Source organism: Hemitrygon akajei, chromosome 7 (assembly GCF_048418815.1).
Source record: "Hemitrygon akajei chromosome 7, sHemAka1.3, whole genome shotgun sequence".
In the NCBI taxonomy this organism is placed as follows: domain Eukaryota; kingdom Metazoa; phylum Chordata; class Chondrichthyes; order Myliobatiformes; family Dasyatidae; genus Hemitrygon; species Hemitrygon akajei.
Window position 1 is genome coordinate 161,842,667 of NC_133130.1, and position 24,613 is coordinate 161,867,279.

At 44.3% G+C, this 24,613-nt stretch overlaps 1 protein-coding gene across 2 annotated transcripts in view; it reads left to right on the top strand.

The window, feature by feature from the left end:
- The window catches only part of nup214 (nucleoporin 214), a 103,267-nt gene that overhangs the window by 66,899 nt on the left and 11,755 nt on the right, over positions 1-24,613 (top strand). The window contains exons 30-33 of one of the 2 annotated variants that reach the window (XM_073052406.1): positions 5,235-5,302; positions 6,971-7,106; positions 19,956-20,099; positions 20,302-20,473. In XM_073052406.1, coding sequence (XP_072908507.1) covers positions 5,235-5,302; positions 6,971-7,106; positions 19,956-20,099; positions 20,302-20,473 — 520 coding nt within the window. The remainder of the gene's footprint in view (positions 1-5,234; positions 5,303-6,970; positions 7,107-19,955; positions 20,100-20,301; positions 20,474-24,613) is intronic. The other variant, XM_073052407.1, reaches the window with a different exon arrangement.

The following is a 24,613-nucleotide window of genomic DNA, read 5'->3' on the forward strand; positions in this document are numbered from 1 at the left end:
TGGTTTCATTTAATTTCTCACATTGTCTTAATTCTTTTGTTAATGAAATTTTTCAGTGAGTTCAGTTATAAAAGTGTGTTTTCAGAGTATAATAAAATAGAAGCGAGAGTAGTAGTAATGAGTAATGCTGACCTCAAGGAGGGTTTCCAACCAGAAGCATTGATGTTTCCTGTCCTCCCACTGATGCTGCTTGACCCACCGAGTTCCTCCAGCAGGTTGTTTGTTGAAAGATGTTGCTCAATGTGAGGACAATTTCAGCCAGGCACATTAAAATGTTGTTGGAGGGAATTAGTTGGACCCCTGTTCAAGGAAGAAGCTGAAAGCTTTTCGATCTTCCTGATGTGGGATGGCACTGGAAGAGATTGTATGTCCATTGGAAGATGAACCGGTTGGGATCAGGAAACTAGAAACTGTCAAAGAAGTGGCAATATAAATGTGTAGGTACTGGATCACAGAGATAAACAAAGGTTGAGCTGGGAAGGAGAGTTTTGTAGGGCAAGTGCAGGTTGAAACAAGGGCTCTGTCTGGATAGTTCTGCCTGTGTGTTGGGCAGAAAGTAGAAATGGGCTGTGGCATGACAAGATTGAAAAACTGTGTAGATTAGGGAAAGGGAGGTCTGTGACAGTATGAAACACAATGGTCTGATCCAGGATCAAGGTTTCAAGAGAGAGAGGGTTGATGTAAAGTAACACCCTTTGAATGAGGTGATAATTAATGTCTGTATATTAGCAATTCTCCTTTAGAAAAGGAATAAACTAATGGAGCCTCATGCCCTTTTAGTTATAAATTATTAGGCACTGAAAACAGCACATTTTAAAATCCTACCTTTCTATCATTCGTCTTTTGTCTTAGTGAGTTTATTGTAGTATGCACAATTCCATGTATGCACAGAAAGTGCAGCGTCCTCACAGGCAGCTAAGCACCACTCACAAGAAAAATATAAATTAAACATAAATTATAAACAATTTTTGAAAGAAAAAATGCAATTAGAAGAAAAATTGTTTATTTTAGTGTAAAGTAATCTAAGAGATCATTGTGTTGCTAAACTCTAGTTATTAGGGCTTTTCTCCGTCTGGTATTTTATTTATTTCTTTCTGTGCTATTTTTTTCAATTAATTTATCTACTCTGATTCATTCTAAGGTCTCCTAAGTGCTTTAGATTATTTCACAATCTCTACATATTTTTTTGTTAGGTGATAGGCAGATGTCATGAATGGCAAAGAACTACACATACTGGAAATAAAATAAAGGGAACACTCAGTATTATCTGTAGAGAATTATATACATCTCCACTCAGTAGAGAGAAGGCTGCTTCTAGAGGTGAAGCTGCCCATTTTTCTATGCTATACCATGCCTGACAGGTTGGATTTCCAGCAAGTTAAGGTGATGACTATTTTTTAATTTGTAGAGCTGTACCAACAGGTACAACTTCCAGAGCAGTTTATTGCGATATTTATACAGCAAAGAAGTGCAGGTGAAGTGACAACTCTCTCCAGGGACATGTCTGAACTAGGCCAAGTTCTGTCACTTTACCCCAGCTGAATGCTGTGTACAGGTCCTAAAATGTAAATGGATATTTGGGGCTTGATGTAAGTTTGATTTGAAGGCCATTTCTACAAATTGCCATAAAGTAATAGATTGTTAAAATGGACTATTAGCTTTGATTTTAACCTAGACTTTGAAACTTGTTAACTGCTAATGCTGAGATGTTCCAAAGATGGGAGATGAGAGCAGTGAGCTATCTGTCCAGCAACACATTCTATGACACCAATTTGAGAATCACTACTTCTTTGCTTTAGTGAATAAGCTCTGCATGGATTGAAGCAGTTCAGATACACGATACATCCATCTAGAGACATTAGTCTTAATTTTATGACGTCAGTTGGGGAATTTAAATGCACTACATTTAAATCTGGGACTTTTTTTAAAGCAGCTTATATCATCGGTAACATGAACTATAAAAGTACTAAACTGTCATTAAATCCATCTGGTTTACTAATATCCTTCAGGGAATGTAGCTTGTATCTTTACTGGCTCTAGCTTTTTCGTGACACCAGACTCATCTCAGTGTAACTGCCCTGTAAAACTGCTGAGTAAAGCCCGTGTCCAGCTGGAGATGAGCAGGCCTGTCATGTGTATGTCCCTTGAACGAATAAGTAAAAAACAATTAAACTGCTGGATGTCGTTGGACTGCAGAACTTTGATCTGAAATGTTAGTTTCAGATAGTTCAGCAATATCGAGAGTAGGGCAGCACGGTAGTGTAGTGGTTAGTGCGTCATTTACAGTACCCACAATTACTAATCAGAGTTCAGTTCCCACCATTGCTTTTAAAGAGTTTGTATGTTCCCCATTTGGTTGCATGGGTTTCGTCTGGGTGCTCTGCGTTCTTCCCACATTCCTAAAACATAACTGTTAGGGTTTGTGTGTTGTGGGCATTTCATGTCCTCACTGGAAGTGGGGGTGGGGGACACATGCAGACTGCCCAGCTCAATCCTCACTGATTAAAAACGCACTTTATTGGAGGTACTTGTGACAAATAAAGCTGATGTAGAAGATCTTGCTGTCACTCTTCAGCATACAGTGGAAGTATTTATAGTGTTCTCAATTTACGTTGATTGATAATGTTCTTGGTGTGCCACTCCACACTGCTCACTGAATCAAAACCTGAGGAGCATGCTGAGTCATGAATCCCACCCTTGTGGAATACAGTTCTGCAGCTGAATGCCCAAGTTTGAACTGCTTTTTCTATATCTGCCTTAATTGATGTGATTCTGCACTGATAGATTGTGAAGGAGATCCACCTACTACTTGCCTCAGATCTAGTCTGGCAGGATAGTCGGTAATGCTGCTGCCCAGCCACTGTTGCGATGTATTGTTCTCCCCTTTCAGTACATTCTGTGCTCTTGCTGTTCTCTGTGTAGTTTCTAAATGGTCCTCAGTAACGATGTGTATCCTGGGGGAGAGCAATGGGTAGTACTAATTAATTTGTCCAAGTGTAATGAACTAACACAGTGGTGATATGACTGGACTTTGTGACACGATAACAGTAGCCACATTTAGCAGCATTGACCAATCTCGGATATCTTCATGTCCTTTGGTGATACTTACGCATTCTTCAGAATGTGTTGACCGAAAAACTATTGCAGTAAGGCATGGAGGGCAAGTATCATTCAGAAGATGAGGACCATTTCAGGCAATATTCTCAAGTTTTTTTTTGCAGAACTTGTCTGACCAAAATTTGTACCCCTGAATTTCTCAGTTCCATTCCATTTCAAAGATCCATTACGTTATTCTCACAGTCTGCTATTTTGTGTGTTTAGTTTGTATTTCTGACTAGAAGTATTGAACTGATCACAGAAAGGCTAATTGTGCCTAATACTTCTATCCTATCTCTTTCTTTAAGTTTTAACTATTTAGAGCATTTGGTGATCTTGGATGCAATAATTGATACTAGACTTTATTTCACCCTGCAGAATATTCAAATATTCTGCGTTATTAAAAAGGATTTCTCACACTCAGTACATTACAATACACACTAAAAATTGGTGGAACTCATCAGGTCAGACAGCATAAACAGTTGACATTTTAGGCTGAGACCCTTCATCAGGATGTCTCAGCCTGAAACGTTGACTGTTTATTCTCTCCATAGATGCTGCCTGACCTGCTGAGTTCCTATGACCATCTTTACAATTACTAAATAAGGCCCAGTATTTTGTGTCCAGTTGGTACATTCTTTCCTCCTGCATGCCTTGGCTTTGAGGATGGCACCAGGAATTGGAAGGGTTTCATTTATGTTGAAATGCTGGAGAAACTGAGATTGCACTTCGAGCGAAGTAATGGGATGATTTAACAGGGCAGCATGGTAGTGTAATGGTAAGCGTAACGCTTTACAGTGCCGGTGTTCGGGGTTTAATTCCCACTGATGTCTGTAAGGAGCTTGTTTATTCTCCCTATGAGTGTGTGGGTTTCCTCCATGTGCTCCGGTTTGTTTGTTTATTTAGCGATACAGCACAGATAGGCCCTTCTGACCCTTCCGTTTACTCTGCCCCAGCGACCCCCAACAACCTCAATTACAGGCTTCCCCCGCTATCCGCAGGTAGAGCTTCCCTATGAAACAGTTCGTAAGCTGGAATGTCGTAAAGTGAAGAAGCAATTACCATTTATTAATATGGGAAAAACTTGAGAGCGTTCCCAGACCCAAAAAATAACCTACAAAATCATGCCAAATAACAGTAACATATAGTAAAAGCAGGAATTATGTGATAAATACACAGCCTATATAAAGTAGGAATACTTTTCTGCAATCATTGCTGTACTGTCTAGCGTAGCGAAAATCTCACTACGTAGCGTGTAATCTCACTACGTAGCACTACTAGCATAGCGGATGCTCTCTTGGCAGAAGCTCTCTCTCCAGGAACCTTTAAGCTATGAAGCTGCCAAATCATACCAAATAACACATAAAGATACATAGCCTATATAAAGTAGAAATAACGTATGTACAGTGTAGTTTCACTTACCGGAATCGGGAAAACAGTGAGCACACGTGTAAATAGTGCGAACGGTGGACGCAGGCAAGTTCAATGCGGGGACAGTGTCCTTACTTCGTTGACCACGATTGAAACGCTTAATTATGTCCAGTTTTACGTTAATCGTAGCACCCTTAACTGTAACAGCATCAGGTTAGTCACGTTCCAGAGACATACGGGTTAGGGTTAGTAAGTTGCAGCCATGCTGTGTCGGTACCGGAAGTATGGCGAGACTTGATTACTGCCCCCAGCGCATCCTCGAACTGTGTTCATCGTTGATGCAAATGATGCATTTCACTGTATGATTTAATAAAGCTAGTCTTTAAAATAATGGAAGTATAGGACATATTTTCCCAGAGTGAATAGGTGAAACTTTTCATCAGTGTGAGGTGTATGTAGACAGAGGATAGCAATTTAAAATAATTGCCAAAGGAGCGAAAAGGTGACGGGGAGAAACTTCTTTATGATGTGGAACCTAATGTGTAATTGCCTGTATGCTTCCAAAGGGAGTACTTCATAAGGGAAAGATGCACAACCTCTTAAAAGGAATGGCACAGTAAATAATCTTACTTGTTTTAAGCTACAATTTTTTTTGTTTCTAAGCAAGTTTTAGACAGAGTCTTATCCAATTGCAATGAAACTCCTAGCTATATTGTCTTTGTGAATTGAATTACATGTCTGAGATACAGTATTCTTGTCATTTTCAGGTTTCACTGGTTCTTCGACAGGCAGTGTGTTTGGTCAGCCTACAAACACCAGCAGCGTATTTGGTCAGGTAACGTTCTGTAAACTTTGAAACACAACCACATTGAATTCCATTGTAAGCCGAGCCAGAAAGTGATCTACTCTTTCATAGGCTCATATAATCACAGGGTTGCTGAGCAGAAAATAATAGATGCTGGGAATATTCAGCAAGTCAGACAGCAGCTTTTGGAGAGAGAACTGGGGTTAACATTAGAGACTTGGTCTCATTCCTGTACTCATTGTTAAGATGTGACTATTATTATTCCCCAGAGATTGATTCTGATGTCTCATCTTATAATGCTTTTATGGTTTAGATGTGGAAATAGAGTAAACTGTAAACACGAGATAGTCTGTAGATGCTGGAAATCCAAAGCAACACATGCAAAATGATGGAGGAATTCAGCAGGTCAGGCAGCATCTATGGAAATGAATAAACAGTAGACCCTTCTTCAAGACTGAGTAAACTGTTCATTCTGAGAATTGTACTTCAGGATGTGTACATATGAACTTGTAAAGGTGCAGTGCTGACTAGAATTACAGTGAACAACTGAAATGATAATACTGATCATAGTTGAAGGTTAAATTTCTGACTTCGACTCCCAAGTATATCTATTGTTAACTGAAGCATAATAATTATGTGGCTTTTCGTGTCAATTAGATTTGAATTGTATTTATTTCACATGGACACCTCCTTACTGATGTTCCATTTCTCTCTTATTTGCTGTGCCGGTGTATGCAAAAAGAAGATGCTGATTTAGTATCTGTAGTATCCAATGTACAACAAACGAGAGAAAATCTGCAGATGCTGGAAATCCAAGCAACTGACACAAAATGCTGGAGGAACTCAGCAGGCCAGGCAGCATCTATGGAAGAGTACAGTCAATGTTTCGGACAGCTTTTTTTCTCCAGTCCTGCCTAAGGGTCTCAGCCCAAAATTCAACTTTACTCTTTTTCTATAGATGCTGCCTGGCCTGCTGAGTTCCTCCAGCATCTCGTATCTAATGTGCAACAACTCGTTTAAAGCTGTATCCTGACATGACTTTTTGTGACCATTAACCTACACTGGAGAAACTCAGCTGATTATTGCCACAGTCTCTTGTGTCTCCAGTCCCCACATTGGGTTGTAGCCTAGCAATAACTATATATTAAAATTCTCACCCTTGCTTGCATGCCCCTCTTGGTCTTTGCTTTCCCTTTCCCAGATTTCCTTTAGCCTTCTAGAATCCAAGTTCCCTGATTGCAAGCACGTGGCACGTCTCTGATTTCTATGTTCAGGTCCTGCAGCTGCATTTTCACTGTCAATTGCTCTTTTCTCTGAACTGCCCTTCCCAATTCTCTCACCCATTTAGCTTTTTTCCCTCCAACATGTCCTTAACCTATTGTTCATTTGTTCTTCTGTTGCTTTGTGGCTTAGTGTGAACTTTCATCTGACAATACTCCGCTTTAGCACCTTTTGGACAATTGGTACCTTTTAGGTGCTATATAAATTTTCTTTGTCCAAATGAAGGGTCTTGACCCAAAATGTCAGCTGCCCAATTTTCCTCCACAGAAGCTCCCTGACCTGCTGAGTTCCTCCAGTGTTGCTCAAGATTCCAACATCTGCAGTCTCTTGTGTTTCAATAAGTTTTGCTGCTAGCTTGGTTTGTCAAAAGATTAAGTTAATGCATAGCTGAATTGTCACTATTCCCTGATTCTACAGAGTGCCAAGGGAACAGTTTTTGGCTCTCCAACTGCTCCATCTGGCTTCTTCAGTGGGTTGGGGGGAAAGCCAAGCCAAGATGCAGCCACTAAAAATCCATTCGGACAGATAAGTTTTGGAACCGCTGATTCTTCAAGTAAGTTTAATTTTTGTTTGTGGATTTTCTGGTTAATATGCTTAAGAACATAACAGTATTATTTGCATTTTTCAGCTTAATTAAGTCAGCAAAAATGGATTCCATTTCACATCTGAATATAGATAGGTAGTGAGACTAGAGCGGATGGATGTTTTATTTTATGTTAATGTCATTTTAATATATTGTAGCGGTGTGCTACACGCAGCGCTGCAATAACGACACGGAGTCGGTGAGCTGCAGTTACAAAAGAGGTTTATTCAAACTTCGCGGCCTCGCTTTAAAGCCTTCCTGATCGCACCCTACCCGGGCGGGAATGCTGTAGGGGGCGCATATTCACAGTTCCGTCCCGCGCACGGGCTTTTCCCCTTGCTGGTGAAGCAGGCTTGGCGCCCTCTTTGGGACCTGCCTCAATGCCAGCGCGCGCTGCTTTGTGAGCCGGTTCGAGTGCGCTGAGAAGTGGGTCACCACATAAACCCCCCCCCCCCCCAGAACCGGCGATACACCCCCCAATGTCCACAGTCTGGGTCGGACTCTGTTTGAGAGGTCTGCCTCTGCACCGCGGTGCCTGAATCTTGACCGGCTACGCCAAGTCCACATGGGCCGGTTTGAGTCGGTCCACCGTGAAAACCTCCTCTTTCCCCCCAATGTCCAGCACGAATGTGGACCCGTTGTTTCTGATCACCGTAAACGGCCCCTCGTAGGGCCGCTGTAGCGGTGTCCAGTGTCCGCCCCGTCGTACAAAAACGAACTTACAGTTTTGCAGGTCTTTGGGTACACAGGTCGGGTTCTGCCCATGCTGTGAAGTGGGTATGGGGGCCAGGTTACCGAGCCTCTCACGTAGTCTGCCCAGGACTGCTGCGGGTTCTTCCTCTTGCCCCCTTGGCGCTGGTATGAACTCTTCTAGGACGACCAGGGGTGCGCCGTACACCAACTCGGCCGACGAAGTGTGCAGATCCTCTTTGGGCGCCGTGCGGATTCCGAGCAGGACCCAGGGAACCTCGTCCACTCGGTTAGGCCCTTTGAGGCGGGCCATGAGAGCCGACTTCAGATGACGGTGGAAACACTCCACTAGTCCGTTTGACTGTGGGTGGTAGGCAGTTGTGTGGTGCAGCTGTGTCCCCAAAAGGCTGGCCATAGCTGACCACAGGCTGGAGGTGAACTGGGCGCCTCTGTCGGAGGTAATATGGGCCAGTACACCAAAGCGAGATACCCAAGTGGCAATCAGTGCCCGGGCGCAAGATTCGGAGGTGGTGTCGGTGAGCGGGACCGCCTCTGGCCATCTTGTGAACCGGTCCATGATAGTGAGGAGGTGCCGCACTCCTCGCAACACTGGCAGGGGGCCCACGCTATCCACATGAATGTGGCCGAAATGCCGGTGGGTAGGGTGGAACTGCTGCGGCAGAGCTTTGGTGTGCCGCTGCACCTTGGCTGTTTGGCAGTGCATGCACGTTCTGGCCCGTTCACTGACCTGCTTGCGGAGTCCGTGCCAAACGAACCTGTTGGCTACCATCCGGACGGTTGTCCTGATGGAGGGGTGCGCTAAGTTGTGAATGGAGTTGAAAACGCGCTGCCGCCAGGCTGCCGGAACGATGGGGTGGGGTTGGCCGGTGGAGACGTCACAGAGCCTACGGGGAGGTCCTGGAGCTGCAAATCAGAGACTGCAGTCCTGTAACTAGGGATCTCCTCATCTGCCTGCTGCGCCTCCGCCAGTGCTTTGTAGTCTACCCCCTGGGACAGGGCTTGGATGTTAGGGCGGGAGAGGGCGTCCGCCATGACATTGTCCTTTCCCGAGACATGCCGGACATCCGTCGTGTATTCGGAGATGTAGGACAGATGTCGCTGCTGGCGGGACGACCAGGGGTCGGATGCTTTCGTGAACGCAAAGGTAAGCGGTTTGTAGTCCGTGAACGCGGTGAAGGGCCTACCTTCTAAGTACCTGAAATGCTGGATTGCCAGGTATAGCGCCAACAGTTCCCGGTCGAAAGCACTGTATTTGAACTCGGGTGGTCGTAGGTGTTTGCTGAAAAACGCCAGGGGTTGCCAGCGACCCTCGATGAGTTGTTCCAGCACTCCACCGACTGCCGTGTTGGATGCGTCCACTGTGAGGGCGGTAGGGACGTCCATTCTGGGGTGCACTAGCATCGTGGCGTTTGCCAAGGTTTCTTTGGTTTTAACAAAAGCGGCGGCGGACTCCTTGTCCCAGGTAATGTCCTTGCCCTTACCCGACATCAGGGCTAACGGGGCGCATGATTCGGGCCGCTGAAGGGAGAAAGCAGTGGTAGAAATTCACCATACCCACGAATTCCTGAAGGCCTTTGATTGTGTTGGGTCGGGGGAAATGGCGGACCGTGTCTACCTTGGCGGGCAGAGGGGTTGCCCTGTCTTTAGTAATCCTGTGGCCCAGGAAGTTGATGGTGTCGAGCCCGAACTGGCATTTGGCCGGGTTGATTGTCAGGCCGTATTCATTCAGTCGGGCGTAGAGTTGACAGAGGTGGGACAGATGCTCCTGGACGACTGCTGCTGGCTATGAGGATGTCATCCAAATAGATGAAAGCGAAGTCCAGGTCACATCCCACCGCGTCCATTAACCGCTGAAACGTCTGTGCGGCATTCTTTAGGCCGAATGGCATGCAGAGGAACTCGAAAAGGCCGAAAGGGGTGATGAGTGCGGTTTTGGGGATGTCATCCGGATGCATCGGGATTTGATGGTATCCCCAGACGAAGTCTACCTTGGAGAAGATCCGTGCGCCGTGCAGGTTTGCTGCAAAGACCTGAATGTGCAGCACAGGGTAGCGGTCCGGTGTTGTAGCCTCATTCAGCCTGCGGTAGTCGCCACATGGTCTCCAGCCCCCTGTTGCTTTGGGCACCATGTGCAGGGGGGAGGCCCATGGGCTGTCGGACCGCCGTATGATCCCCAATTCCTCCATCCTCTTGAACTCCTCCTTCGCCAGCTGGAGCTTGTCTGGGGGAAGCCTTCGAGCACGGGCGTGGAGGGGTGGTCCTTGTGTCAGGATGTGGTGTTGTACGCCGTGTCTAGGCATGGCTGCCGTGAACTGCGGCACCAGAATCGATGGGAAATCCGCCAGGACTCTGGTGAAATTGTTGTCGGACAGCGTGATGGAGTCTAGGTGTGGGGCCAGCAACTGGGCTTCACCCAGGGAGAATGTTTGAAAGGTCTCGGCGTGGACCAGTCTCTTCCTGGGCAGGTCGACCAGTAGGCTGTGAGCTCGCAAAAAATCCGCTCCCAGGAGCGGTTGGGCTACGGCGGCCAGTGTGAAGTCCCACGTGAACTGGCTGGAGCCGAACTGTAGCCGCACCGTACGGGTGCCATAGATCTTTACTGTGCTGCCATTCGCGGCCCTCAAGATGGGACCCGGTTCTCTGTTGCGGGTGTCGTAACTCGTCGGAGGTAAGATGCTGATCTCGGCTCCGGTGTCGACCAAAAAGCGGCGTCCCAACTGCTTGTCCCAGACATACAGGAGGCTATCCCGATGGACAGCCGCCGTAGCCATCAGCGACGGCTGGCCCTGGCGTTTCACGGGAACTTGCAGGGCGGACTACAGCGGCGGGCTTCTGCACCCCACCGTTGGTGGTAGAAGCACCATTGTTCGTTGGTCTCCTCACCCCTGCCTCTGGGGTTAGCGGGCTCTGCGGCCGGGCCTGGTCTGGTTTGCTGCTGGGAGTGTGGCCTGGTGATCTGTGCGACGGACGCCCCACTCTCCTTCTTGGCTTTCCACAGCACGTCCGCCCAGGCCACCACCTTCCAGGGGTCACTGAAATCCGCGTTGGACAGCAGCAGGCGTATGTCCTCGGGCAGCTGCTCCAGGAATACCTGCTCAAACATGAGGCAGGGCTTGTGACCTCCGGCCAGGGACAGCATCTCGTTCATCAAAACCAACGGTGGCCTGTCCCCCAAACCATCCAGGTGCAGTAAGCGGGCAGCTCGCTTGCGCCGTGAGAGTTCGAAAGTCCTTATGAGCAAGGTTTTGAATTCTGTGTATTTGCCGTCCGCTGGGGGCGAGTGTATGAACTCCTCAACCTGGGCGGCTGTCTTCTGGTTGAGGGAGCTCACCACGTAGTAGTAACGTGTGACATCCGAGGTTATCTGCCGAATGTGGAATTGGGCTTCTGCTTGCTGGAACCATAGGTGAGGTCGCAGCGTCCAGAAGCTTGGCAGTTTTAACGAAACTGCATGAACAGATGCGGCGTCGTTCATCTCCGGTCCAAATATCATTTGGGTCGTCAGGGTCACCAATTGTAGCGGTGTGCTACACGCAGCGCTGCAATAATGACACGGAGTCGGTGAGCTGCAGTTACAAAAGAGGTTTATTCAAACTTAGCGGCCTCGCTTTAAAGCCTTCCTGATCCCGCCCTCCCCAGGCAGGAATGGTGTAGGGGGTGCGTATTCTCAGTCCCATCCCATGCGCGGGCTTTTCCCCTTGCTGGTGAAGCAGGCTTGGTGCCCTGTTTGGGACCGGCCTCAATGCCAGCGTGCGCCGCTTTGTGAGCTGGTTCGAGTGCGCTGGGAAGTGGGTCGCCACAATATTTCATATTTGTATAATTTATATATTTTAGATATATTGTAAAATAATGTTTTACGTAATTATATTAATATCACACGAAATATTAAAAATGGCTTTGAAAGACAGACTGTTGGATAAGATGTTCTGCATTGAGGGTTTTAGATCAGTCCCCACAGAAGAATTCTGAATGTTATGGGCTTAAATCTCCCACTTCATCTACTTAAAGGACAAATTCTAAGGTGACATTTTAAGTGGCAGCTCTCAAGTATTGCTTATCGTTTTGTACATGCCATTTTTTAGATCAAGGATTAAACTAAGCCCCCATATGGTGCCTTCCATTTATTTAGAAGGTCATATCACAATATTTAAACAGCAAGGAAGCTTTCTCTGTTATTCAATAAATATTTGTCCTCAACCAACATTGTCATAATAGATTATTAATCTGTTATCTCATTTAAATGAAGCTTTCCCTAGTTGTTTAAGCAAATATTTTGTCCTCAACCAACGTTATCATAGTAGATTATTAAACTGTTATTTCAATACATTTATTGAGACTTGGCAATACACAAATTGCATGCTGTGTTTCATTGAACGCAACTGTGACCACACTTTGAGACTTTGTGAAAGTTACTGCAGAAATTGAAGGCGTTTTTTGACAACAAAGGGGAAAAGATGTATGTTTTGGTTATACATCTGCAGAAATTGAAGGCTTCCCTTTCCATTTCTTTTATATTTTGCAGAATCTCCCTTTTCATAACTCCTACCAATGTTGGTGCAGTTGAGTTGCTGCCTGACAGAAGTGCTTTTTTTTAAAATGGAAATACAGAGATTGATATAACAGGGGACAGTAGTTAGAATCTCTTGTTGGAGATGATCATTCCTTTTCATCTTTGAGGGCAAATATGTGGTTATTTCAGTTATGGCCTCACAGCATTGTACAACTGTTAGAAAACCTTAAACTCCAACCCCTTACCCTCTTGTTACATCTGTCTACGAACTTTTTGTGATGCATGCACTAGAAAATCTAAATCCCTTTGAACTTTTCTCATTTCTAATCTCCCACCATTTAGATAATAATCCGCCCTTGATTTTTCTTACTGAAATACATGAGTTCACACTTCCCCAAATTAAACTGCAGTGGAATATTGGAAGATGACATATTTCCATTTCCATTGTCACCTCTTTCAAATTCCTAGGATGCAGGCCATCAGGTGCTTGTAATTTATCAGCTTCTGTTCCCATTAGTTCTCCACTACTAGTTTTTAAAAATTCAGTAGAATTCTGATAATCCGCTATCCATCTATTCAAAAATCCCAGAGGTTTTGTATCTGTCTCACTCCGTGGATCCTGGTTCCTGCATTCCTTTCTACATACCAGGACCCTGACCCTGACCCAGACCCAGACCCATCAACGGAGGTCTGTGAGTTGGATGTTCATGCGGGCAGAAAGGAGGCTACCTAGGCGGGAGATAAGGTATTGCTCCATCGACCTGCGTGTGGCCTCATCTTGATGGTAGAGGAGGCCATGGACAGACATGTCGGAGTGGGAGTGGACTTCCTTCATCCACTATCAACTCTGCCCTCCATCGCGTCTCCTGTATTTCACGCACCTCTGCCCTCACCCCATCCCCCCGCCAGCCCACCAGGGATAGAGTCCCCCTGGTCCTCACCTATCACCCTACCAGCCTACAGATCCAATGCATAATCCTCCGTAACTTCCGCCACCTCCTACGCGATCTAAGGGATCTAAGCTCCTAAGGGAGCTCCCTACGCGACTCCCTTGTCTATTCATCCCCCCCATCCCTCCCCATGGACCTCTCTCCGGGCACTCATCCCTGCAAACAGAAGAAGTGCTACACCTGCCCCCACATTTCTTCCCTCACCACCATCCCAGGCCTCAGACAGTCCTTTCAGGTGAGGCACCACTTCACCTGCGAGTCAACTGGGGTGATATACTGTATTCGGTTCTCCTGATGTGGCCATTTATACATTGGGGAGACCCGCCGCAGACTGGGAGACCGTTTCGCCGAACACTGGCACTCAGTCCTCCAGCAGTGGCGCGATCTCCCTGTGGCCACACACTTCAATTCCACAGACCACTCCCACTCCGACATGTCTGTCCATGGCCTCCTCTACCGTCAAGATGAGGCCACACGCAGGTCGATGGAGCAATACCTTATCTCCCGCCTAGGTAGCCTCCATCCTGCCAGCATGAACATCCAACTCACTGACCTCCGTTGATACCCCTGCCCCCCACCCTTACCCCCATCCCTATCTATTATTTTAATCTGGTTCGCTTTCTCTCTTTTTTCCCCCCTCACTATAATCTCTCCCCCCAGCCCTACCTTTCTTTCTCTTTTATTTTCCATAATTCTCCACCTTCCCCCCTAGCCCATTTCCCTCCAGCCTATCATTTCCCAGCTTTCTACTTTATCCCTCCCCCCTCGACCATCCCATGTTACTTCATTCCTGATGAAGGGTTTCGGCCCAAAACGTCGTTATTACCTCCTCCCATAGATGCTGTCTGGCCTGCTGAGTTCTGCCAGCATTTTGTGTTTTTTACCTCTCTATCCTGAGGCTGTGCCCTCTAGTCCTAGACTCCCCTACCATGGGAAACATCCTTTCCACATCTACACTGTCTAGGCCTTTGAGCATCCAAAAGGTTTCAATGCGATCTCCCCTTCTCCTTCTAAATTCTAGTGAGTACCGACCCAGAGCTATCAAACTTTCCTCATATGATAACCCTTTCATTTTCAGAATCATCCTTGTGAATCTCGTCTGAACCTTCTCCAATGCTAGCACATCTTTTCTTAGATGAGAAGCCCAAAACTGTTTACAATACTCAAGGTGTGATGTCACTAGTGCCTTATAAAACCTCAGTATCACATCCCTTCTCTTGTATTCTGGACCTCTTGAAATGAATGCGAACATTGCATTTGTCTTCCTCACCACTGACTCAACCTGCAAGTTAACCTTTAGGGTGCTCTGCACAAGGACTCCCAAGACTCTTTGCATCTCAGATTTTTGCATTTTCTCATTTAGAAAATAGTCTGCACATTTATTTCTTCTACCAAAGTGCATAACCATGCATTTTCCAACATTGTATTTCATTTGCCACTTTCTTGCCCATTCTCCTAATCTGTCTAAGTTCTTCTGTAGCCTACCTGTTTCCTCAACACTACCTGCCCCTCCACCAATCTTCGTATCATCTGCAAACTTGGCAAGAAAGCCATCAGACTTCCAATATAACTGGGAGTCCTGCCATGTGCAGAAGTTCGCTGATGACACGGCCATAGTGGGGTGTGTCAGGAATGGACAGGAGGAGGAGTATAGGAAACTGATACAGGACTTTGTGATATGGTGCAACTCAAACTACCTGCGTCTCAATATCACCAAGACCAAGGAGATGGTGGTGGACTTTAGGAGATCTAGGCCTCATATGGAGCCAGTGATCATTAGTGGAGAATGTGTGGAGCAGGTTAAGACCTACAAGTATCTGGGAGTACAGTTAGACGAGAAGCTAGACTGGACTGCCAACACAGATGCCTTGTGCAGGAAGGCACAGAGTCGACTGTACTTCCTAAGAAGGTTGGCGTCATTCAATGTCTGTAGTGAGATGCTGAAGATGTTCTATAGGTCAGTTGTGGAGAGCGCCCTCTTCTTTGTGGTGGCGTGTTGGGGAGGAAGCATTAAGAAGAGGGACGCCTCACGTCTTAATAAGCTGGTAAGGAAGGCGGGCTCTGTCGTGGGCAAAGTACTCGAGAGTTTAACATCGGTAGCTGAGCGAAGGGCGCTGAGTAGGCTACGGTCAATTATGGATAACTCTGAACATCCTCTACATAGCACCATCCAGAGACAGAGAAGCAGTTTCAGCGACAGGTTACTATCGATGCAATGCTCCTCAGACAGGATGAAGAGGTCAATACTCCCCAATGTCATTAGGCTTTACAATTCTACCGCCAGGACTTAAGAACTTTTTAAAAGCTATTAGTAATGCTTTTTGAGATAGTGATTTAGATGCATATCATATTTTTTTACTGAGTTAAGTATTGTATGTAATTAGTTTTGCTACAACAAGTGTATGGGACATTGGAAAAAAAAGTTGAATTTCCCCATGGAGATGAATAAAGTATCTATCTATCTATCTATTTATTCCATCATCTAAATCACTGACATACAGTATAAAAAGAAACAATCCCAACACCAACCCCTGTGGAACATCACTAGTCACTGCCTTTTATTCCCTTTTATTCCCACTCGCTGCCTCCTACCAATCTGCCAATGCTCTAACCATGCCAGTAACTTGCCTATGATACTTGGGCTCTTAGTTTAGTAAGCAGCCTCATGTGTGACACTTTGTCAAAGGGCTTTTGAAAGTCCAAATATACAACATCCTCTGTATCCCCTTTTATCTATCTGATCTGTAATTTCCTCAAAGAATGCCAACAGGTTTGTCAGGCAAGATTTCCCCTTAAGGGAATCATGCTGACTTTGTCCAACCAAGTACTCCATAACCTCCTCCTTAACAATTGACTCCCAACATCATCCCAGCCACTGAGGTCAGGTTGCCAGGTCTATAATTTCCTTTCTGCTCCTTGCCACCATTCTAAAAAAGTGGAGCGACATTTGCAATTTTTCAGTCCTCTGGCACCATGCCAGCGTCCAATGATTTTTGAAATATTATTAATGCCTCTACAGTCTCTACCACTATGTCTTTCAGAACCCTAGGGTGCAGTTCATCTGGTCTGGGTGACTTATGTACCTTGGGTTTTTTAGCTTTTTGAGCACCTTCTCCTTTGTAATAGTAACTACACTCACTTCTCTTCCTTCACTCCCTTCAATATCTGGCATACTGCTAGTGTCTTCCAGAGTGAAGACTGATGCAAAAAACCTGTTTTGTTCATCTGCCATCTCCTTGTCCTCCATTATTGTTACTCAGGCCTCATTTTCTAATGGTCCTATATCCACTCTAATTTCTCTTTTTTTTATATACTTGAGAAAGCTTTTACTATCGACTTTGTTGTTTGCCAGCTTGCTTTTGTATTTCATCTTTTCCCTCCAAATGATTCTTTTAGTTGCTCTCTGTAGGTTTATAAAAGTTTCCCAATCCTCTTATCTTCCCGCTAATTTTTGTTTTGTTGTATGCCCTCTCATTTGCTTTTACATTAGCTTTGACTTTCCTTGTCAGCTACGGTTGTACTATTTTGCCATTTTAGTATTTCTTTGTTTTTGGAATACATCTATCCTGCACTTTCCTCATCTTTCCCATAAACTCACACCATTGCTGGTCTGCTGTCATCTCTGCCAGCATCTCCTTCCAGTTTATTTTAGCCAACTTCTCTCTCGTACCGCTGTAATTTCCTTTTCTCCACTGAAATACTGCGACATCAGACTTCCTCCCTATCAAATTTCAAGATTGCCTATAGAAGCTTTTGGCAATATAAACTTTTTCATTTGATCTAATGATAGATAGCTGTGGGTATGCTACTCTTTTAACTTCATATTACACATAAACTATATTTTAATTTTTAAGAAGTTGGTCTTTTATTTATTGTCATATCTTTACGGTAATTTTGCATTTGGCCATCTTGAGTTCAAGAGCTGTAATGTTGCAGCTATATAGACCTTGGTCAGACCCCACTTAGAGTACTGTGCTCAGTTATGGTAACCCCACTGCAGGAAGGATGTGGAAACTATAGAAAAGGTGCAGAGGAGATGTACAAGGATGTTGCTTGAATTGGGGGGCATGCCTTACGAGAACAGGTTGAGTGAACTTGGCCTTTTCTCTTTGGAGCGACAGAGGATGAGAGGTGTACAACATGATTAGAGCCGTTGATTGTGTGGATAGCGAGGGTTTTTTCCCCAGGGCTGAAATGGCTAATACAAGAGGGCACAGTTTTGAGGTGCTTAAAAGTAGGTACAGAGGGGATGTCAGGGGTTAAGTTTTTTATGCAGAGAGTGGTGAGTGTGTGGAATGGACTGCCGACAACGATGGTGGAGGTGCATACAATAGGGTCTTTTAAGAGAGTCCTGGCTAGGTACATGCAGCTTAGAAAAATAGAGGGCTATGGGTAACCCTAGATAATTTCTAAAGTAAGTGTGTGTTCGGCACAGCATTGTGAGCCAAAGTGGCTGTATTGTGCTGTAGGTTTTCTATGTTTTTGTCTCAGTCCTCCATGCTTTCTTACAGTACTTTATTCATATTTAAAGACCTCTTTTCAGCTGGACTGGATCACTCTCAGCTTTTTACATAAAATGTGTCATGATCACTGTTCCTGAAGATTTCTTAGTATAGCAGCATGTAGAAAATAGTGATGTGATCTCATTGAAATGCATAAAATTATTACAGCCTTGGCAGCTTGGATATGAGATTGATGTTCCCCCTAGCAGACATCAGTCTTAAATACATAATGTCATCTAACCGTGACAGATGAGAATTTAATTTTGTATAGTAGGTCATGAATTTTTGGAATTCTCTGCCTAAGAGGCTTGTGGACACTTAGTATGTTCAAGACAGATTTTAAAATTAAATGCATTTTTGGATTTGCTATTGATGCTTGAGAGTGGCTGTGGGGTCTAGCATCAGCATTATCCTATTGAAAGACAGAGCAGGCTTAAGCGATATATTTCTGCTTTATTTCTCCTCTCACATCATTTTCTTAAAAAATTTGCGAACAAAGTTGAGCATGGTGCAACATTTCTACTTTCACTCTTGTGGAAAGAGCATCTCTGATGAAGCAGTTGAAAATGGTTGGTTCTAGGGCAATGCCCTGAGCAACTTTCGCCCTCCAGTATCTGCAACACCATCCTTTGGATAAGGTGAGACTTCATTGAGGCTGCATGGTAGTGTAGTGGTTAGCACAACACTTTATAGTACCAGCGACCCGGGTTCGATTCCTGCCCGCTGCCTGTAAGGAGATTGTATGTTCTCCCCATGAGTATGTGGGTTTCTTCCAAGTATTTCAGTTACCTCCCACTTCCCAAAGATGTACCAGTTGGTAGGCTAATTGGTCATTGTAAGTGTCCCGTGATAGGCTAGGATTAAATTGGGGTATTGCTGGGCGGCGCAGCTCGAAGGGCCGGAATGCTCTACTCTGGTGCATGACAATAAATAAATATGGCTTTAGCAGGGCCCCTTATTCTCACATTCTCACCTCACATTTAGAATTTGGATCAGGATTGTGATGAGTTCTAGAGCCAAGCGGTTGTTGCAAAACCTAAACTGGATATTGCAGCGGAGGTTATTGGATTAAGTGCCATTTGATAAATGCTGTTAATGACACCTTCTGCCACTTTGCGAACAATTGAGCGGCTGCTGATCGGGTGATAATCTGCCAAATTTAACGGAATGCGACTAGGCTGTTTTCCACATAAGCTGCCCATGTGTATTCTAGTGTGCTTTATTTAATAAGCAGTGAAGACTGGGGATACTTAATTGGACCAAAATTGCAATTAATGTACAATTTATTAATTTTGCCATGCAAACAGTTGGGAACAGGAGAAGGTTGGCTAGCTCTTTGAGCCACTGTTCAATATTATTATGACTGATCTGAATGTAATCTCAACTCTGCATTCTCACTTATCCTGGCAACCTTTCACCCCCTTCCTTATCTAGAATCTATCTACCTCTGTCTTTAAATATTGAAAGGCTGTTTCCACTGTCCTTCAAGGAAAAGTTCAAAAATTTGTGACTTGAAAGGAACAAAATACAAGATTATACTACATTTGCCATATCTTTGTCCACTCGTGTTGTCTATCTATTACCCTCTGTAATTGAAAGCTGCTTATGTGGTATTCTGAAATAAAAACAAGATACTGGAAATACTCAGCAGGTCAGATAGCAGGGAGGAGGGAGCGAAGTTAACATACGGTATTTTGCCTGATAGAAGAACTGTAAGTTGTAGAGGGAAAGGATCTGGATCAGTGAATATTTTGGTCTCAATCCTGCAAGCACGTATTCTAGCCTGCCTCTTTAATGCAGTATTGTGTGATAGATGCATCAACTTTGAGACAACACATGAAACCAAAGGTTAAAAAGCATTACAACAGAACTCTTTGTAGTAGTGTAAGGTGTTCATCTGGTAAAATCAACAAAATAATCCAGTAAGATCTCATTTTCCTTGTGAAAAAATTTGCTGTGAGAACTTGCCTATCATTCAGCAATTAAATAGAGCACAGAGCTGACAGAATAATCCTGACTCTTAAATAATCAATTAATAATCAGATCTCCTTAAATCAATCAAACAAAATATATGATGGGACCTAAAATGGGAGAGTGATGCCAAGTGGCTTTGATTTGTAGCTATGCTGAAGTGTCTTCTTTACAGATGCATCCAATCTGTTCGGGAACAGTGGTGCTAAGGCTTTTGGCGCTTTTGGAGCAGATCAGAAGTCTCCAGGCTCATTCAGTGCTGGTTCCAGTGTTGCATCCCAAGGATTTGGCTCCTTTTCCACTCCACCAAAACCTGCAGGTGATGAATACAGGTCTTTTGGGGCATGGTGGTATGTTCTAAAAAAGGACTTTGATTGGGAGATGAAGCTGTGATTTTGGGAAGGTGATGATGAAGCTTAAATGGCATATTTAAGCTTATTTTTAAATGTTCTCGATTTTTGGTAACTAAGTGATGAAATATGTATGTTTCTTCCATCACAACGTCTCACTTTTCTGCTTAGGTAGTTTTGGTGCTGCTCCAGTGTTTGGCAGTTCTCCAGCCTTCGGGGGTGCCCCAACTTTCGGTGGATCACCAGCGTTTGGTGGGTCACCAGCTTTTTCATCTCCTATGGGTTCCTCAGGTGGGAAGGTGTTCGGTGAAGGAACGGCAGCTGCCAGTGCTGGAGGGTTTGGGTAAGCTTCAGATACGTTTGGTGTTGGGGTGGGAGGATCTGATTTCTGAATGATATTGTGTATAATATGCAGTCATTGTTCCATATGAAAATTCCATGACATGAGTAGAATTGAAGAGAAATGTATATTTTATTTAAATAACCTACAATTGACAGTAAGTTAAATGCAAGATTCTCCTGATCGGAAGGGAAGCTCAGTATAATATACAACAAAATTAGCCTTGTCAGGTATAATCCCTACATTCAGTTTTGCAGTTTATCTTGCCACTTTGCTTCACTAGTCAGATTGTGTGCACTAGGTTAGTACGGATTAATAAAGAGATTGAATTAAAATGCTGAAGGTTAAGAAAATTACCTTAAAATTAGAGCTGGGTAGTCAGGTGTGAAGTGCTGGAAATCTGGAGCCCTATACGCACATCCAATCCCTCTCCCCCTACAGTGAAAAATGCTGTTTAAGGTGATAAGTTGAAAATTTTAAGACCGTGATTAAATTCTTCCTCAGACAAGAACTACGTAGCTTTGGGGAGTTTTTGGGTATGTGGAAGATAATAAGAAAGAGGAATGGGACAGGTGGGACAGTTCTATGACATGACAGCTCAGTAATGCAAAAGTGGGCTGTGCATTGCTGCCTCCTCTACACTTGTTCACACCACAGAAGTCAGTCTTCAGGTGATTTAGTTGACTCCATATGCTGTCAAGAAACAACTGAGAGAATTGGACATAGACTGTGGGACCAGACAACATCCCAGCCACACTTAGCTAAGCTTTTCCAATATTGTTTCAACATTGACATCCATCTGACAGGTGGAAAATTGTCTCAGTTACAAAAAACTGAGCGAATCTTGCTATAATTACTACCCAATCAGAAAAGTGATGAGAAGTGTTATTTGTTTGTTTATCTAGCAGTGCCCCTTCCAGCCCTTTTGAGCCATGCCACCCCAGCAATCCCCCAACAGCCCCAGTTAACCCTAACCTAATCATAAGACATATTGTGCACAGTTCTGGTCACCGAATTATAGGAAATATGTCAACAAAATAGAGAGAGTACAGAGGAGATTTACTAGAATGTTACCTGGGTTTCAGCACCTAAGTTACAGAGAAAGGTTGAACAAGTTAGGTCTTTATTCTTTGGAGCGTAGAAAGTTGAGGGGGGACTTGATAGAGGTATTTAAAATTATGAGGGGGATAGATAGTGGATAGGCTTTTTCCATTGAGAGTAGGGGAGATTCAAACGAGGACATGTTGGGAGGGGGCAAAGTTTAAGGGTAACACGAGGGGGAATTTCTGTACTCAGGAGTGGTAGCTGTGTGGAACGAGCTTCCAGTAGAAGTGGTAGAGGCAGGTTCGATATTGTAATTTAAAGTAAAATTGGATAGGTATATGGACAGGAAAGAAATGGAGGGTTATGGGTTGAGTGCAGGTCAATGGGACTAGGTGAGAGTAAGTGTTCAGCACGGACTAGAAGGGCCGAGATGGCCTGTTTCCGTGCTGTAATTGTTATATGGTTATGACAATTTACAATGACCAATTAACATACCTGGTATGTCTTTGGACTGTGGGAGGAAACTGGAACACCCAGGGAAATTCCACGGGGAGGAAGTACAGAGACTCCTTACAGACGGTGACAGGATTGAACTCCAAGCTCCGACTGTAATAGTGTTATACTAACCACTGTGCTGCTGTGGTGCCCACATGTTACTGGCTGTACTATCAAGCAAACCAATGCTCAATTCCATTTTGCCAGGACCATTCTGCTTCAAACCTTACGGCTACATTAGTCCAACTATAAACAAACAGCTTAAGTTCCAAAGGAGAGGCAAGAATGACTTGATGTCAAGGCAGCACTTGGCAACATGATTTCAAGGAACTCTGACAAGAAGGGTCATTAAACACTCTAAAACTCTAATCTATGTACTTCTAGTAATATGGCAGCACACTCAAATGCAGCAGCTTCTGCGGGGGTCAACCTAAGGTATTAATGTCTTTTTTAAACATATCATTTATAATCACAAAACCCTGCTGGACATTAAAAAGTTGAAGTACTGCAGGTCTACCCCCATCAGCGAGTTGCTCATTGGCAGTGTAGCCGGGCTTGCTACTGCCTGGGACAGAGAGGCGTCGGTGTGCGGGGGTGTGCTGCTGAACAGCGGATGATCATCTTGGTCGCTTTTCTTGTGATCGCAAGACCCTGTTGGACATAGATATGGACTGCTGAAAGTCTGGTGGCAAACAGCTAGGGGGTGGTATGGTGTCACTTGTTTGCAGCCGCCCAGGGCAGGCATCAAAGTCAGGTACTCCACCTGAATACCGGAGACAGTGTGACGAGGCATCCATGCTGGAGTCAGTGCTCCCCCCAAGCGCTCGCTTGGCAGAAGACAAGCTGTATTGTGTTTAACTGCAGACTTGCAACATTCAGGGACTTGGACTAAATATTTTTGTGTGACTGTGTTTTACTGCTATCTTGTATGTGCTTTACATGCCTTGTACTGTGGTTGACTGTTGGTACTGTGTTTTGTACCTTGGCCCTGGAGTGATGCTGTTTCGTGTAGATGTATTCATGTATGGCTGAATGACAATTGAACTTGAACTGACAGCTGGAATTACAAATAGTACAAAGGCAAGTGTTTTTTTGTTTTGGAAGTGAATCATCTGTGACCTAACAGATCATTACAGGTGAAGCTTGGGCAGATTCCTGGGCCCAATATCTTTGGCTGCTTTATCAATGTCAAGTGAGGGTGTTTGCTGATGATTTCATTATGTTTAATTCTGTTTGCAACTCATTAGCAAATGACACAGTCCCTGCTTGCATTGATTAATTGACTGATAATAGGAATGGAGTACTTGTGGCCAAAAACTGCCAGACAAGTTATCTTTGACATTCAATGGTCCTATCATAGCTGGCTTCCTCACCTTTAACATTCTGGGTGCATCATTGAGCAGAAACATAACAGGGCCAATCACATCAATACTGCGATCACAGGAACACATTGGTGGCTTAGTATTCTGGGGCAAATGATGTTCCTCTATCTGCAAACCTTGCCAAGATCATAATAGAATTACAATCTGCTCACTTGTATGAGTGCAGTTCTAACACCCAACGATGTTGTCACCTTCAAGGATGAAGATGATTAGTTGAGTGGTGCTCCATTCAGCATCTTAAGCATTCATTCCCTCCAGTACCTGCACACCATAGCTGCAGTGAAACGGTCAGTTTGTTTCCTCCTTTTCAGCAAATCCATTCCTCACTGTTACAAAGGCTAAGAGCTTTCATAACATCTCAACTATAGTATTTGGACTACATCTTGTATTAAATTTATTTATCACAGTTGCACTACCAGTAATTCCTCAATGTCAACCCTCACTTGACAAAGTGGACAGTTGACCAATTATGTCTTTGCCTTCAGCATGTCCCTAGCTATTGACCGCTTACCATCAATCATCAATGAAGTGATGAAAGCTCTGATTTATTCATACTGTTAAAGAGTCAATAATTTTCCTTTTACTGCCTAGTTGAGTTCCTCCTATTCTGATCTGGTTATGCCCTTGCTCCAAGCATATACATAAATTAAGTTCCAGAGTTAAAAGAGATTGCCTTGATGTCAAGGCAACATTTGACGTAACTCGTAGAAAGATGACTGATGACCATGATACCCATATAAACGAATCTCACCTGCCTGCTCAATCTCTGCCTGATCATGCGTCAGGCTGATTTCTTCTTAAATATTGCTATTATTCTGTTTCCACTTTGTCTGGCACCACCCATTCTTGGTGTCAAATAAATCTTGCCTCATAATTCTCCTTTAAATTTTACCTCTCTCACTTTAAAGCTTTGCCCTCTAGTATTTGACATTGGCACCCTGGGGAAAAATACACTGTCTTTCTACTCTATCCGTGTCTCTTATTATTTTATACGTTGCTATCAGGTCACTCCTCAGCCTCTGATGCTCCAGAGAAAATGACCCAAGTTTGTCCAACCTCTCCTTGCAACTAGAATTCAAATCAAGGTAACATCCTGTGAACCTTCTCTACATCTTTTCCCAGAGCCTCCACATACTCCCTGTAATACAGTGACCAGAACTCCACACAACTACAAATATAGACATCATTCTGATTTCTGGACCAATATGTAGAGGCAAGATCA